We start from the raw sequence: 14,941 nt of genomic DNA, 5'->3' as shown, positions 1-14,941 counted from the left end.
CTTCTCAATCGAAACTAAAACTAAGGAGAAAACGGGGAAACAAAATCATAAAAAAATTATGCTAATTAAGATGAGATATCCAAACACCGTCACGGCAATGATTTTCTTTGTTTAAAATTGATGAATTATTAATGAGTTTGAGAAGTTGAGTTTAAAAGCTGGACCCTCACACATTACACAAACCACCCGAAACTTAGGCGTTGCCTGACATACAGTGAAAGTCCTTCTAATACAACCACCTTTTGCCCGTGAAACTTTGGTCGTATAAACTGGTTCTAAAAGTAGGACGATGGCGAACTAAGCGTCACTGGACCAATAATCGTGGCCGTAGCAACACGGCTCTCAGGTGCTGGTGTTAACAGGGAGTTTCGCAAGGCAGGGTACCACCACAACCGTTTAATAACGGATAAAAAGCAGACCAAGGCTGTTTGAAAATTGAGTTTTATTACCGCTATTTTTTGATATTCGTTAGGAAATTTTCAAAATTTGACCCGTTTAGCTTTATCGACAAGCACAATTGCCTTTTTTGGCTAAAACGGTGGCTATTTCAGAGAAGTTATCAGTCAGTCAGTTGTCTGTGGTCAGAACAGTTTTATCAAAGAATTGAAAAGTTGTAACATCTGGCCTATCAGAAATAGCGAAAATAACGCTGTGAACAGAGCAATGCTCATTCCAAGCGCACGACAAGGCGCGCAAGTCACAAGTGATTTTGGTTTGTCTCCTAGAAAATGTTCTTGAAGTCTTCCCCCTTTTTTCCCTACAAACAAAAGGTGACACCGAAACAAAAACAAAACTCATTGCAACTTTTGAGTAACCTAATTGCTTTTCCAGGTTGCATTTCGGTTTGTGGTAGAAATGTCGCCGGTAATTTCGTCACTAGTTTCGTTGCCAGGGAAGTGAGATCAGAGGCAGAACACGTAGATACTGTTGGAAGTGGAGTATTGTAATTCGCCCAGCTTCTATTTTTCAATTTAAACAAAAAGAGTTGCTCAATTTGCAAGAAATTCGACATTCTAGAGCAGTAACATAGCTAAACTGCGCGCTTGGGCTATTTTTTTTTTTCTTTTTCTTTTTCCCGGCCAAACATTTTCTAAGATTTTTAGACTTCTATTGTTTACCATGTCTATAAAATTCCTTAATTAAAGACGAGTTACTGCTGTGGACATTGGTTTTTAGTCTCGCCTTTCTTCACATTAATAACCACAGGAGCGTTTTTCTGCCCTTTCACAGTCAGGGTAGAAATATTTCCACATTCAGAATAGCTTTCCTGCAAAGTAACAAACAAGATATCACAATACAATCATGAAAAAGAAGGAATTCAGAACCGAAAATGCCATATTGAAAAGAGATTCTGTGTTGAATATGATCGGTCGTCAATGGAACGTGAAAATTGAAATAACCAATCATGACACTTCACGGATCTCTTTTGGAGCACGTGATTAGAATGGAATTCTTCGACTGGACTTCAACGATTTCTCTTTCACTTTGGATGGGAGGGAGCGCTTGACCTTAGAAATATTTACCCACGCTAACATGACCGATAAAACACAGAAAGATCCCGCTAACAAGTACCTCTTTCCCACATTTAGGGGTCTATCAGCCAAATAAAGATAATCTTTATAGTTAAATGACCGAGCCAGTGTTTGATTAACACGTTTCTGATCGGAGAACATTTTTTTATACATAATTCACAGCTTCTTACCTCGGGCTGCAAATTCTCTTTTGAAAGCTCGGTACGGGAACCTGCACTCTCTCTTACATTCTGAGTTTCTGATAAGTCGATATGGTGCGGCTCAGCTTCAAAGCGCACTTTTGGTTTCTTCTCGCACTGTTCTTCAATTTTGGCTTCAATTTCAACACCGTTATTTGACAAAGGCGATATTCGTGACGCGTTGAAGCTGGGAGCATTTTCAGCAATCATAGATTCAACTCCAGAACAAACAACAGTGCTTCGTTCTCCGTTGGACGACGACTGTTCAGTTGCTTTTGCCGGGGTCAGTGGAGGTTTCGCATTTGTTGGCTCCATTTTTGCTATCTTAGCTTTCACATTAGGTGTGAAGTTTTCTTTGACGTCCTTCTTGGGCGCTGATTGTTGAATACTGGTTCTTTTAGTGTCTATCAGCCCGGTAGCAGATTTTGCCTTCCGCAGACTGGACGAGGTAATATTTTGAGGAACATCTTGAGCATTTTTCTGGGAATCTTCAAAAAGAAAGATTATTCAAAATAAGTTGAAAGGGGAAATTAACTTCGGTTATTGAAAGAGCTCACTCAAGGCATTTTGAGTTGTTTTGGTCACATACAAAACTACCTTTAAATTGAAGGAAACCTGAAAATAGTCATTTACTAAAATAGAGAAACACCAAAGAGATAATAATAAACCATAAAGGAACAAGAATTGTTAAGGATGGAAAAGATTGACACAGATTACAAATGAAGAACTTAAAAAATTAAGGCTAAACATTCCAAAATTAGTGCTCAAACTCCTTTAACGTCAGTCAAGTGTAAGATGCAAAACTGAACATGCATGGTTTTTAGTTTTTTAATGTGTAACATCTTCTGAAATTTAAGACTTTGACATCCTTACATTGCAGCGAATCTCTCGATAAAGTCAATTTCGTTTTATGTATCGATAATGAAGTAAAGGATGTGAAACAGAAGGAAAATGGAAAGCCGACAAGATAGCGCTTAGGCCGGGCGCGTAAGTGTGAAGCAGAGTGCGAAGTGAGCGGTAAAACTAAATTACGTAAGATTTTTTTAATGTGATACTTACGGCTTTGCATCTTAATCCGTAAGTCCTCAATTTTAAGCCTCAGCTTGATGTTTTCACTGTTAAGTTTCTCCACTTTGGATTCTGAAATGTGCAACTGATGCTCCGTGTGACGAAGTCTGTCAGTCTCTGACAACTGAAGTAATGTCTTTGTCTGCAGCTCTTTATTCAATTTCGCAATATTTTTCCTATAAAACACATTTAAAAGCTTACAGTTAGGCTGGATGCGCGCTAAGATCGTAGAGCGCCAGATCAGATCAGTTGGTGGAGCGCCAGACTGCTGTGCGGGAGGTCGAGGGTTCGAGCCCCGGACCGGCTTTGTAATTACTTTTGCAAATGGTTAGACGTTCAAGTCTTCTCGGATGAGGACTTTAAACTGTAGGCCCCGTCTCCTGCATCTTCAGTGTTACATGGTTAGTAGGAGACGTTGAAGAACCCACATACTTATCGCAAAGAGTAGGACACGTAGTTCCGGTGTTGTGGTCTAGCCTTATCTCACGGGTTGGTGCTTCACATTGGGTTATCCTCATTGCGCCTTTCCCCGTTGGACAGAATTGTCCAAGAAAAATTGCCATGCTATGCTAAGTTCCTCCCAGTTCCAGATTCCTGACGTGAAGGCGTTTCTGATTGGTCGTTTGAGAAACCGAGCGACAACCAATCACAGATTTACCTAGATGATTCTCGGACGTTTTTCATCATCGGAGACCCCGGGACAGACAAGAGGAAGTCAAACGCGCGAAAGCGGTGAGAACGAAAGTTTACAAGAACGATCGTTCGTTTTTGCAAACTTTACGTTCGCCGCTGTCGCGTGTTTTTCGAAGATGGGAGGTTTTAGAGAAAGGAAGAATTGAGGACACGAATGAAGACCCGAAGCTTCTTTACAACCATCGCGAACGCCCACGGGGAGGGGGAACTCCCATGTGAAAGCCCAAGGATGCACGTCGTCTCACATACTCATAGGAGGGTGGTCAGGACACAACACCAATGTTTTTATCAATCAAGATATCTAAGGTTGCATTCGAAGGATTGAATAAAAACGCCTTCGGGGCGTACTTTGTTTTAAAAAAACAATATTGAGACACATCTTGCAAGAAATCTTTAACTTCTCTTCACAGGTGAACGTATTCGATCACAATCGATCTTAGCTCATTTTTGCACGTCTGTTTTAGAATGGCATCTTTTGTGGGTCAAACAAAGCTTGAGGGTCACTCAGATAATTTGGCTGATAGAATCGGGCCACTGCCCGCGTTTCCTAAATAAACAAATCCAAAATGACCGGTGATTGTCGCGTTTTCAAATCTCTCCGGCGTAGTGAGGACGGAAAACATTTGATGCGTTTTCAGAGTGAAAACGCCGTAGAGTGGACGAGGCTCCAGACGGCCGTGAACCGTTGTCACCCTAGGTTGTCAACCTTGTGCTTTTCTACCGATCTCACATAAACTTACTTTGAATCCTCCAGCTGCAGTTGAAGGAAGTTCACATAGTCTTTTTTATCTCCAAACTCCGAGAAAGCGTCGTGAAATTCCTGCAAACGGCCGCTCATATTGCTCTCTTCCTGAGGAATAACAAATCAAACCCAAAACAATTCAGGACGTGGTGCTGAACGCTAAAAGCACACGGTGAAAGCATTTAAGAATATCAACAAAGAAGAAAATATTCAGATTTTACCTGACTGGCAATGCTGTAGTTAATTTTTTACCTCAGTTAATTTCTGATATAAGTTAATTTGTGATTTCAGCTATTTGGATTGTCTTCTTCTAGTTAGCGATAGATCGGCCTGGTTTCAGCCAATCACAATGAAGTAATTTTCTCTGTCATATAATAACTACTTTTAATAATATTTACGAGTAACCTTTTGTTTTTCCAAAGTTGATATTTTTGTGTTTAGCATTTTCACTTCGCCTTCTTTCTGCACTAAGGCCTGAGTCAGCCTTTGAATCTGAGATGCGTCGGCATGACAACTCTTGACTTGCAACAGAGTAGCAACTTGATTCTGCAACACAAAATACAATGTTTTGTACTTTTTTGCTGCGAGTTTAATAAATGAGACGAAAAATCAGCTCATGCAATAACATTCTTAATAACGCTACAACAGACGTTTTGCTACATAAGTACTTTATTTTTACCTTCAACCTCTGCAGATGCTGTTTTGTCATGTTGTGTACTTTCACCATACCCTCATGTCTTGCATGCAAGCTAACATATTTTTTCTCAAGTTCTAATCGTTTGTCTTCTACCTGCGGACAATTTGATAGCACTCATTAAAAATGAAAGCAGAAAAATGCTCTAAACGAGACGAAAAATCCAACATACCTCTCCAAATAAAGAATTTCCTTGTTTTCCAAAATTTCTCCTGGCATTGTCGGCCTTTAGGTTTTCCAACTCAGCTTTCAATTCTCCTGCCTCAAGGCGAGCTTCCTGTTGAAATTGTTTTTATGTAATGTTATCTGGTTATAGGACTATTCAGTTACACCTTCATAACAGGTGAGGAGTTGGGAACGCTTCCAAATTGAAGGACAAAAGATTTGGAGCTATAGGCCTTTTTAGCTGGGGAGGTTTGTTTTGCCATTACAGACCACGTGATATTCTCTAGAGAATTGTTCTTTTATCCACCTAAAAATTAATCAATCATAACACGCGACTATTTGAAAATTTGAAAGCAAGAATTCACATGGTCTGAAATACGGCAACAAACTGCCCAAGGTAAAAAAAAGGTCTCTTGATCTTCCCGAGTTCGCCAATGTTTATTGCTGTTTATTTTTTTCTCGAAAACACCTCCGACGATCATCACATAACCTCCTTTCGGAAATACAAAGAGATTCGACTTGAAGCAATTCTATAAATTCAGCACTTGCCTGTAAACAGTTAAACCACGTTTCTCCTTGCCGAGCCTTTTCTTGCAGTTCTTCTTCCAGATGTTCTACTTTCTCCTTCAGCAAGTTTCTGTCGAATAAAATTCTCTCCTGGTTATCTTTGCAGTCAGCAAGCTCCAATGTCAAAGAATCTCTCTCGTCCTTCAGCTCTGCAGCAAGATGTATATACTCTTCGACGCTCTCCAACCGTGATCTTCCCTTGTGTTGAAGTTCTTCGTTATTTTGGCGAGCTTTTTGAAGCAACTCATCCTGCTTCTTGATCTTTTCGTTCAGTTGAATTTCGATCAGGCTGTGCTTGCTTATATCATTTTGCAAAGATTCTATTTCCTTTCTCAGATCATTGATCTTTTTCTCTGTACTTATTTGTTGAGATTTCTCGTTTGCCTCAAATTCCTTTCGAAGTTTCTCCTTCAAATCCTCCAATTCGTGAACATGGTTTGAATTGGCTCGGACTTCAATCTCTAGCCTAGATCGCAAGGTATGATTATCTTGCTTGAGTTCCTATAAATGAGAGAGGAGATAACCGTAAATTAGAATACTTTTTTTATGAGCTTAGCGGTTATAATCCGAAAATACGAAAACTATGAAAGGTTCATACCTCGAGACTGCCTAACGTTGATATGTAGTTGTTGTTTACTTCTTCAAGTTTCTTCTCCAATTCTTGATTGTTTTCAAGCAGGTTTTTCCCAATCTCTCCTGCTAATTCTCTATCTTGCTGCAATCCTTCGTTCTCCTCTTTCAAGCGGATTATTTCTTCTTTAAGAAAATAAACTTCATTTTCGATATCCATGGTGGAGAAAGAAAATGTTTACGAGCAATTTCAAATTTCGCTGGGAAGCACTGAGAATGCCTGAACCTAGCCTGTGATTGGCTAATTTTGCGAAGTTGACCAATCACATTGCGTAATTCTCTTATCACGGGCTCAAATCTTAGGCAGCGGTAATTGAACGAAACAAATATGGCGGGTGATGGCGGACTAAGATGGCGACTTCGCTGTATCAATTTATTTTGAGGCGATTATGAAGGCTAAAATGTAACAATTAGATTAGAGGATAGTGCTTCGGTGAAGTATGAACATGCCAATGCAATTATGCAGGCAAAGAAGGGCTGTTACGAGCGAACTTTTTGTCAAGACGTCATGCTTAAAGGGTGGTAGATGTCTGTCCTCTTGTTCTGCTGCAAGAACGCGAAGAACGGAGTACAACTTTTCAAGCAAGGCCTTTCGACGTGAAATACCTCAGAACTACATGTACAAGTAAGTTTTTGATATGATTTTTGAACAGTATTCTAGTAGACGGAGCATATAAAAGGTTTTGATTTCATACTAAAGGTATGCTGAAAAACTTCATTAGAAACATTTCATACTGTGAGCCATTTTAATGTTATGTTTTATAGTGGCAGCATATTTCATCGATTTTGGAGACCCTGCACTCAGTCAACAAGCCATGGAATTTCCAAAAAGGTATAAAAGACTGCTGACATAGATGTCAGCATTATTGTGTGTTTTTTAACTAGTCTCAAAAGTTCTGAAAAGAAAGCCAGTGCTTTGGTTGTTATAAAGCATGCAATAATGTTACAAAGGTGCCTAAAAGTAGAGAGAACACTTGACTGCAGGTCATGTTAGACCTTACAGCTCTTTAATTTTCTTATCTCTTCCTCACCTGCCGTATAACAGAGCAAATCATGGTCAATGCTTATTTTCTATTAACTAACCTTATCTCTTAATATTTTTGAAGATATAGTATTTTTTACAATCAATCATTAACTTGCAAGAAATTTTCCATATGCTATCTACAGTCCTGGTCAAAAAATTGAGACACCAAACAAGGTCTCCCCTCCCCCTACTTACAATGGCGATAATCAGGTGATTTTGTCTCTTTTCGTTGGAAAAGAAACTGTGACATTTACCAGCATAATTTGATTAGGTGGAATGGGAGATACGTGATCCAGCTCAAGTGTCCCAACTCATTTTGCTCAGGATTTTAGGTCTCAAAGTATGTTAACTTTATTCTACGAACATAATCAAAATTGCCTGAAAAGCATCATTTGTTGTTTTTTGTTCATTGTGTCTGAGTGTGTTAACACTTTTTGTAATAAAATATTTTGTTTTTTATTGTGCTAGGACTCAAATATTGACATGTCAGAGTTTCCTGTGTCAAGAATTAAAAACTTCAGTATCATTGCTCATATTGACCATGGAAAAAGCACCCTGGCTGATAGACTGCTTGAAATGACAGGTAAACTGCATTCTAGAACAAACTGTAACTATGGAAATCAAACATCTATATATAGTTTTTGGGATTAGCATTTGGGCAGTAGTTTGAACTTATATTGAATTCATGAATTCCAGTCTGTTACTGTGTTTTTTTAGAAAATTTATATACTTCTTTATCTTTTAGAAGCTTTACACATTGTTTACTTATATTTCAATTGCAGAGGATATGTGACTTTTTCAATGCATTAGATAATAATAATTATGCAGGCCTGAACTTTGTTACATAGAAAAGCAATAAAAAAAAGACAGTCAAATTTCTTATGCACATTTCAGCTGTTATAATTGCAATGTACATGTATGTCATTCCCTAATTGCTCGAGACTTATACATATTTAAATTGTTCAGAAAAAAGTGTTAGACAATACACCCATTGCTTTACTTACTTCCTGAATATACAATGCACTGCAGCTCGCATTCTTTTTCACTTATATCTCTATTAATCTAATCCGGGCTGTCATTAAAGTTTGATTCACCTGTAGCCCTTATCTTCACTCCTGTAACAAACTTGTTACCTTATAGGTGAATGGTATCAACAAAAAGCAATTTCACCTGAAGCGTCAAGGGCCCATAGAGCATACTCAGCTGTAAACAGGTGTTACGGGTTATGCCCTTTAATGATGGCCCTGATCTTGTTTGTCATTTTTTGATATGTATATTTTCTTTTTCCCACTCAGGTACAATATCAAGAGACAGTGACAACAAGCAAGTGCTTGACAAACTTCAAGTGGAAAGGGAAAGAGGAATAACAGTCAAGGCACAGACTGCGTCACTGTTTTATAATGATCATGAAGGAGAAACTTATTTATTAAACCTTATTGATACACCAGTGAGTGTCAATCAGTTATGATGTTATTTTTGGCCATTAGATTATTTTATTTTTAGGCAAAGAGTTAGTGCACAATGTGAATGGGAATTCTTGAAAGTTTGTGTAAAAATCGCTGTTTTATCATCAATTGGGAAGAGTAGAAACAGACTGAGAGGCCAAGTTTATGCTCATTGTTAAAGAAAGCAGCAGTCACTTAGGTAAAAATCCAGTAGACCTGAAAAATAATTAATTAAATTAAAGTCAATATTTCATTGCTATTAATTAATTAATTAATTAATTAATGTATAAATTCAAGACAGGCAGTTGTATGTGTCAACCCCTCCTGTGTTTCTTGTAAAATACAGTGATATGTGTATTTATTACCCAAGCCTATGGACTATGGACTTTTTTATCCAGATTGTACACTAACTTCCTGAATAACAGACTGGCTCGCCATACACCAGTGGAATTCCTATTTTCTGAATTCTTAATTTCTTTCAGACCTCCTGATATTTGGAAATGTTTTCTAAGTTAGGAGAAAATATTTACCCTTGATGGTTCTAAACTCTTGACTTGACTTTTTAAACCAATTTCTGTTCTCTTGGGCAATTTGAAAACTTGGGATTCCACTGTACATCTTTTGGGATCTGTTAAAAGTACTTAAAAGTGCATTTTCTTGATTTTTAGGGCCATGTGGATTTTAGCTATGAAGTTTCCAGGTCCCTGGCTGCTTGTCAGGGTGTTATTTTACTCGTCGACTCAGCACAGGTTTACAAATCGGCATTTCATTTTGTAGATTCATTTTAAATAATTATATTGAACTTAACTGAAGCTTAAATATAGAGTGAAGTTATTATTCGTAGGAACTTACATATACTCTGGGAGTTGCATTTTAAGGGTAGTCCATGCATTGAACATTACTTTAGTTTATAATTTTTTTTTTTATGATCATATGTTTTTTATGCAGGGTGTTCAAGCTCAGACAGTGTCCAACTTTTTTCTGGCCTTTGATAAGGATTTACACATCATACCAGTACTGAACAAGGTACGACAGTGACTTTGATTTATTTTTTTCTAAGAAGGCTTGGTAATGAATCCTGTATATCTGATTGGTTATTAGTCTAAGAGCGGTTTGGAGGTCCCTATCTATGACCACTTTCACGGTAACATAAACTCAGTGTATGTGTGAAAAAGGTCAACAATGATAAAATTCATTTGAAAGTGGAAAAATAAAAATTTAATTAATATGTAATTTACTGGCTTAGGTCAGTCCATATAGGGAAAAGCCATGACCTCAGACTTTAAAATGCTGCCCTCAGCCTGTGGACTCAGCGGGCATTTTCAAGACCTCTGTCACAATTTTTCTCTACCAGACCTCCCAGCCAGTAAATAACGTTCATGATATTTCTTATACAGATGTCTATGACTTGGTACTGTACCTTAAACTTTGTGCAAAAATACCATCTATACCAATGATTTGTGCAAATACATGTACAAAGCAGTTTGAAATGCTAGCCTCTGTTCATTTCCTCTGACTTGGTGATCTCGATCGCTGCTTTAACTTCCCACACGTAGATTGGGTGACAAAACTCCACAACTTTTATCGTGAATGTATTTACAAAAACTAAATGTTAAGCAAGTCTGACTGGAATAAAAAAAGGTTTGGCCGATGTATATGAAACAATACTGGACGCTTGAGAATTTATAATAAACACATGGTACACACGCATTGCTGATGAGAATGAAAATCGTGTCTACAACGCTAATCGATACGATACGATACAGACGTCTTATTAACAAAACAGGTTTCGAATACCGACGAATGCGTAGTATTGGTACTTCCAGTGCACTCGCGAGAAACGAGACTCGTCTCGTTTCTCTCAAGACTCATCTCGTTTCTCTCGAGACTCATCTCGCGAGAAACGAGACGCGTCTCGCAAGAAACGAGATGCGTCTCGCGAGACGGTGGTAACTTACTTTTGAGCGGTACTGTATTAGTCCCATTACCCTCTTAGTGATTGGAGATATTTAACTGCCAGGAGTTTTTCCAGTTTTTCTGACCGTATCATATCAGGGTGACTAGTTTAAGTTAGTGCATGAATTTAGAGAATTCTAATTGTTTTGGCTCAATTTAGATTGACCTGAAGAGTGCTGATCCTGATGGTGTTTCAAGCCAAATGGAAAAACTGTTTGATATCAAAAATAATGATATTTTAAGGGTGAGTTGAATGCATGGCCAAATAAGTATTTTTGCATGTAGACTTAATCAGGTCTTAGCACATTACTAAGTTAGTTCAGAGAACCAGTAACCACTGTAGAACCAACCAATCAGAATCCACAAGTATACAATTTTGCTAGTCTAACAAGTACTTAGTCATTGTCCCAATGAACCTGCATGACCACTCTGGAAAGTTTCTTTTGAGCTTTGTGGCTTACTTTCCTGAAAGAATTAACTTACACTTAAAACAAGTGGTCAAGTTGCTTTTTGTGTTTCTTCATTCGACCAGCTTTCTTACCTTCTTTTTTATTTTTAAAAATGTTAGCTACCAGGAAATGTCAAGTCAGCTTTCAATCAGAATAACATGTCTGAAGTTTACGATGTCTTTCCAGTCCCTGATCATAGGAATATTTAACCATTTCATCTCTGTATTACATTACTTATTAACTGAGGACTATATTGACCCTTTTTGTACTTGTAAATATTTGACCTCAGCGAGACCTCTTGCTTATCTTATTCAGTACACTGTCTCAAGTCAATGAATAATTTTTATTGTTCTTTCACTGTTTGACTGTAGATCTCTGCAAAAACAGGTAGTGGAGTTGAAAATATCCTAAAAACCATTGTTGAGAAACTTCCTGGGTGAGTACAAGAATGAAAAAAAAATTGTATTCAAGATACAGGAAACACTTCTCAGTTTCCTTTACATTAATAGAGAAAAGGCTTGGAAAAGAATGAGAATAGAAGGTGTGGAAATACAAACTGACGATGTCAATGAGTGTTGCCACAGATAGTTTTTGATATATCAACTATAATGTTGACATTCAAAATATTATGTAATTGTTCACATTTTCTTTGAAAAGTAAAGTTAAATAAGTGTTTTATTTTCACAAGGTGGCTATTCTGCTTTAATGAACTATTATTTTTAAATTATTGGGCTGTGTTGGCAGGCATGGAAGTGAGACACTTGGCTATTTTCCACTTTAATTGGTAAAGATAAATCATTTAGGGTAGTGTGATCATGAGTTTGTGTAGCTGACCTTTCGAGCATTGACCCTTATTTCGAACAAAGTCACAAAGATGAAGGGCTGCAAGCTTGGTAGTTATGATTTTAATTGTTTTTCTGTTGAATGTAAGTATAAACCTACTAGCATTCTATCACAAATGCTGCTCTCTGATTGGCTATGCTACTCACAGTCTATTCTGTTATAGATAGTGAGTAGCCCAGCAGTGTGTGCTTGTTAACAAACTGGGGGCCACTTCAGAATCGTTGCTTCTTGGAAGTGTCTGTGAAGAGGATTTAGATAAAGTTTTGAACAAATAGTAGATTTATACTAAAACAATTACTAGATTATTCACTCTGAATTTCTATGCATGATAGATGACAAGGGTGTATAGAAATATCAAGCTCATAATGTAATTGTTGATTTAACTTGATTATAAAAATGGCACTAAATTGGGCAGCCCACAGGGGGTTCAGATCAAAAGACGTCATTCAGATAAAAAAAAAAAATTGGAACTGCTCGTGCAGTCAATCAGAGTGCTTTGAGGTCATTCACCTGGTTCACGTGAAAAGCAGAAAAATAATGAATTTGATTTTCAGCCCTCAGGGTGACCCTGGAGCACCACTGAAAGCCCTGTTATTTGACTCTTGGTATGATCATTATAGAGGAGTGATCTGTCTTGTTGCTATTTTGGATGGATCACTGAAAAAAGGTAAACATGGTCAGACTGCATTTAGGTATCTCCTTTTGGAAGTATCACTAGCTAGTTCAATAATGTAGTTGTAAGTTCCTGGTAATTGATTTTTATCATGTGTAGTCATTATAACTAATGGTTTAGCACCTGATAGAACAATTTGCACTGGCATGTTAATTGCTGACCAACTGATCAACAAGCTGACTCACTCACTCCCTGACTTACTGATTACCAACCATGATGACTGCTGGACCAACAGACTAATTGACGGACTGGCCAAGTGACTTAGAACTTGCTGGCTTTCTGACTCACTGTCCATCCATGACTGCTTGACTGACAAGAATGGCTGACTGACTGACTGGCTGACCAACTTACTGACCCACTGTCTGACCATGACTGTGTGACTGACAGGTATGCCAACTGACTGGCTGACTGGCTTATTACACACTTACTGACCATGACGATCTGAAGGCCTAAACAGGCTATTAAACTGCTCTAAGTCAAACAAGCCAACTTGTGCAGAATTTCTTTAATTTTTGCCAAGTTTGAAAATTCATTTATGGCAAGCCCTATAAATTTCACATTACTATTCAGTCAGTTTTGCTCACACCTATCTCTTCACCTTTCCTTGCAGGAGATGAAGTTATGTCTGCTTACACTCAGCAGAAGTACGAGGTGTTGGATGTTGGGATTATGCACCCTGGAGAAGTCTCCACTGGTGCACTGTAAGTTCAACATCATAACTAGTTTTTAGTCAATTGTTAATTGTAGCAAAATTTAGTTTTAGTATTTTAAGTCATAATGGCCAGAAGTTTGTGTTTCTTGGGAAAGAAACATATTTCTTTTAAGCCATTTCACAGTACAGATGGATATCATCAAGCTATTTCGGACAATTTGATGTTTGTGTTGCACTAGCATCACATTCATGCGTAGTACCAATACTCTTAAAGTCACATTCATTCTGCGGAAAGAAAATTGTGTATGTAGAGTTATTTTAGACACAAACTTTCAGATGAGAGATCATGTGTCAACTGTTGATCAATGCTCTTGATCAGCACTCAATCGACATCTCGGTCAACATGCAACTGACACTCAATCAACATCTCGATCCACACTTGATCGACAGTCTGTGGATAGTCAGCTGAGTGTTGACTGACTCTTATGTATTGATCAACACTCAATGGCATGTCTGCAAAAATTAATTGACTCTCAACCAACTGTCGACTGAGATGTCAATCAAGTGTTGACTGAGTTGTCGATCAAGTATCAATCAAGAGTCGATCAGGGGTATCGACTGAGGGTATCAATCAACACTTGACCGTGGATGCCTTTAGTATACATGATCAGGTTACTCTAGCTGTTCATTTATAATCATATTATCATCAGATTTGCTGGCCAAGTTGGCTTTGTAGCCTGTGGAATAAGGAACAGTAAAGATGCTCAGATCGGGGACACTTTCTTCCATCCTCATGCTCCTGTGGAACCCCTGAAGGGATTCAAACCCATGAGTCCTATGGTGAGGACAATATTTAAATCAATTGGCAACTGTCAAAGTCATTTTGTTAAATGTGTATGTGCACAAAAACAGTAACAGAAATTTTATTTGTAATCATTAATGCTGTGCACCCGAACAGGTAAAGAAAAGGTAAAGTCTGCATACAAGCCGAACGGTCCATCAGGGCGGTGCTTATCTCCAGTTTCTGTAACATGAAGTGAACAGGATTATGTCCTCTTCCCCCTGGATGAGATTCTAGTCCATTGCAGGGTTACCCTCCGGCATTAAATTTGCTGGTACCCATTTATACACCTGGGTGGAGGGAGGCATTGTGAGAGTAAAGTGTCTTGCCCAGAACACAACACAATGTCCCTGGCCAGGGCTGGAACCCGGAATGTTCCATCCATAGTTGCACGCACTAACCATGAGGCCACTGCACCTCCCACATGCAACCAAATAGCTGGGCAACTTTTTATTGCTTACATGTGCTATAATAGAGAGACAGTGCTTTCCGTTACTGAATGATTGAGGAGTCCTTGTTGTTTAGGAGGTGACTCTATCACTGGTGTTTTCAGCTAACGAGTGAAATCTGGTTTTGTTTCTATTTTCAGGTGTTTGCTGGCGTGTACCCTGTCGACCAATCAGAGCATCTCTATTTAAGATCTGCTATTGAAAAGCTCACGCTAAATGATTCCAGTGTTTCTGTTAACCCTGACAGCTGGTATGAACCCTACCTAAGAAATGGACCATATTTTTTTTTTGAGAGTGGGCTGGGCAATTTCCAAAGACAATTCCTGCACAGCAAACACT

At 38.3% G+C, this 14,941-nt stretch overlaps 2 protein-coding genes across 2 annotated transcripts in view; one reads left to right on the top strand and one right to left on the bottom strand.

Moving 5' to 3' along the window:
* Positions 1–425: 425 nt before the first annotated feature.
* Positions 426–6,534, bottom strand: LOC110048454 (protein Spindly-A-like). Its single transcript, XM_089274250.1, has 9 exons — positions 6,239–6,534; positions 5,619–6,141; positions 5,081–5,181; positions 4,894–5,004; positions 4,620–4,760; positions 4,213–4,322; positions 2,771–2,955; positions 1,703–2,199; positions 426–1,267 (listed from the first exon to the last, which is right to left on the bottom strand). The coding sequence occupies exons 1-9, from the start codon at positions 6,428–6,430 to the stop codon at positions 1,151–1,153; spliced, it is 1,977 nt and encodes a 658-aa protein (XP_089130376.1). The 5' UTR covers positions 6,431–6,534; the 3' UTR covers positions 426–1,150.
* Positions 6,535–6,586: 52 nt separating this feature from the next.
* LOC110048453 (translation factor GUF1 homolog, mitochondrial-like) overlaps positions 6,587–14,941 on the top strand; it is a 14,985-nt gene continuing 6,630 nt past the window's right edge. The window contains exons 1-12 of the mRNA XM_089274249.1: positions 6,587–6,895; positions 7,036–7,102; positions 7,763–7,877; positions 8,590–8,741; positions 9,408–9,488; positions 9,688–9,765; positions 10,856–10,939; positions 11,516–11,580; positions 12,542–12,654; positions 13,271–13,361; positions 14,023–14,152; positions 14,743–14,852. Coding sequence (XP_089130375.1) covers positions 6,711–6,895; positions 7,036–7,102; positions 7,763–7,877; positions 8,590–8,741; positions 9,408–9,488; positions 9,688–9,765; positions 10,856–10,939; positions 11,516–11,580; positions 12,542–12,654; positions 13,271–13,361; positions 14,023–14,152; positions 14,743–14,852 — 1,271 coding nt within the window. The 5' untranslated portion in view covers positions 6,587–6,710. The remainder of the gene's footprint in view (positions 6,896–7,035; positions 7,103–7,762; positions 7,878–8,589; positions 8,742–9,407; positions 9,489–9,687; positions 9,766–10,855; positions 10,940–11,515; positions 11,581–12,541; positions 12,655–13,270; positions 13,362–14,022; positions 14,153–14,742; positions 14,853–14,941) is intronic.

This window comes from Orbicella faveolata, unplaced genomic scaffold, assembly GCF_042242905.1.
Source record: "Orbicella faveolata isolate gen_17 unplaced genomic scaffold, um_ofav_v1 contig_35, whole genome shotgun sequence".
Classification (NCBI taxonomy): domain Eukaryota; kingdom Metazoa; phylum Cnidaria; class Anthozoa; order Scleractinia; family Merulinidae; genus Orbicella; species Orbicella faveolata.
Note: the sequence above shows the minus strand (reverse complement) of the source record. Positions and strands in the feature narration are given on the sequence as shown.

Bases quoted from the DNA above. Each gene is read 5' to 3' on its own strand.
- LOC110048454 (XM_089274250.1), bottom strand. From the start codon at position 6,430: ATGGATATCGAAAATGAAGTTTATTTTCTTAAAGAAGAAATAATCCGC. The intron at 5,005-5,080 runs GTATGTTGGATT...AATTGTCCGCAG, and splicing joins GAAATTCTTTATTTGGAGAG to GTAGAAGACAAACGATTAGA. The intron at 1,268-1,702 runs GTAAGAAGCTGT...GTTACTTTGCAG, and splicing joins AAGAGAATTTGCAGCCCGAG to GAAAGCTATTCTGAATGTGG.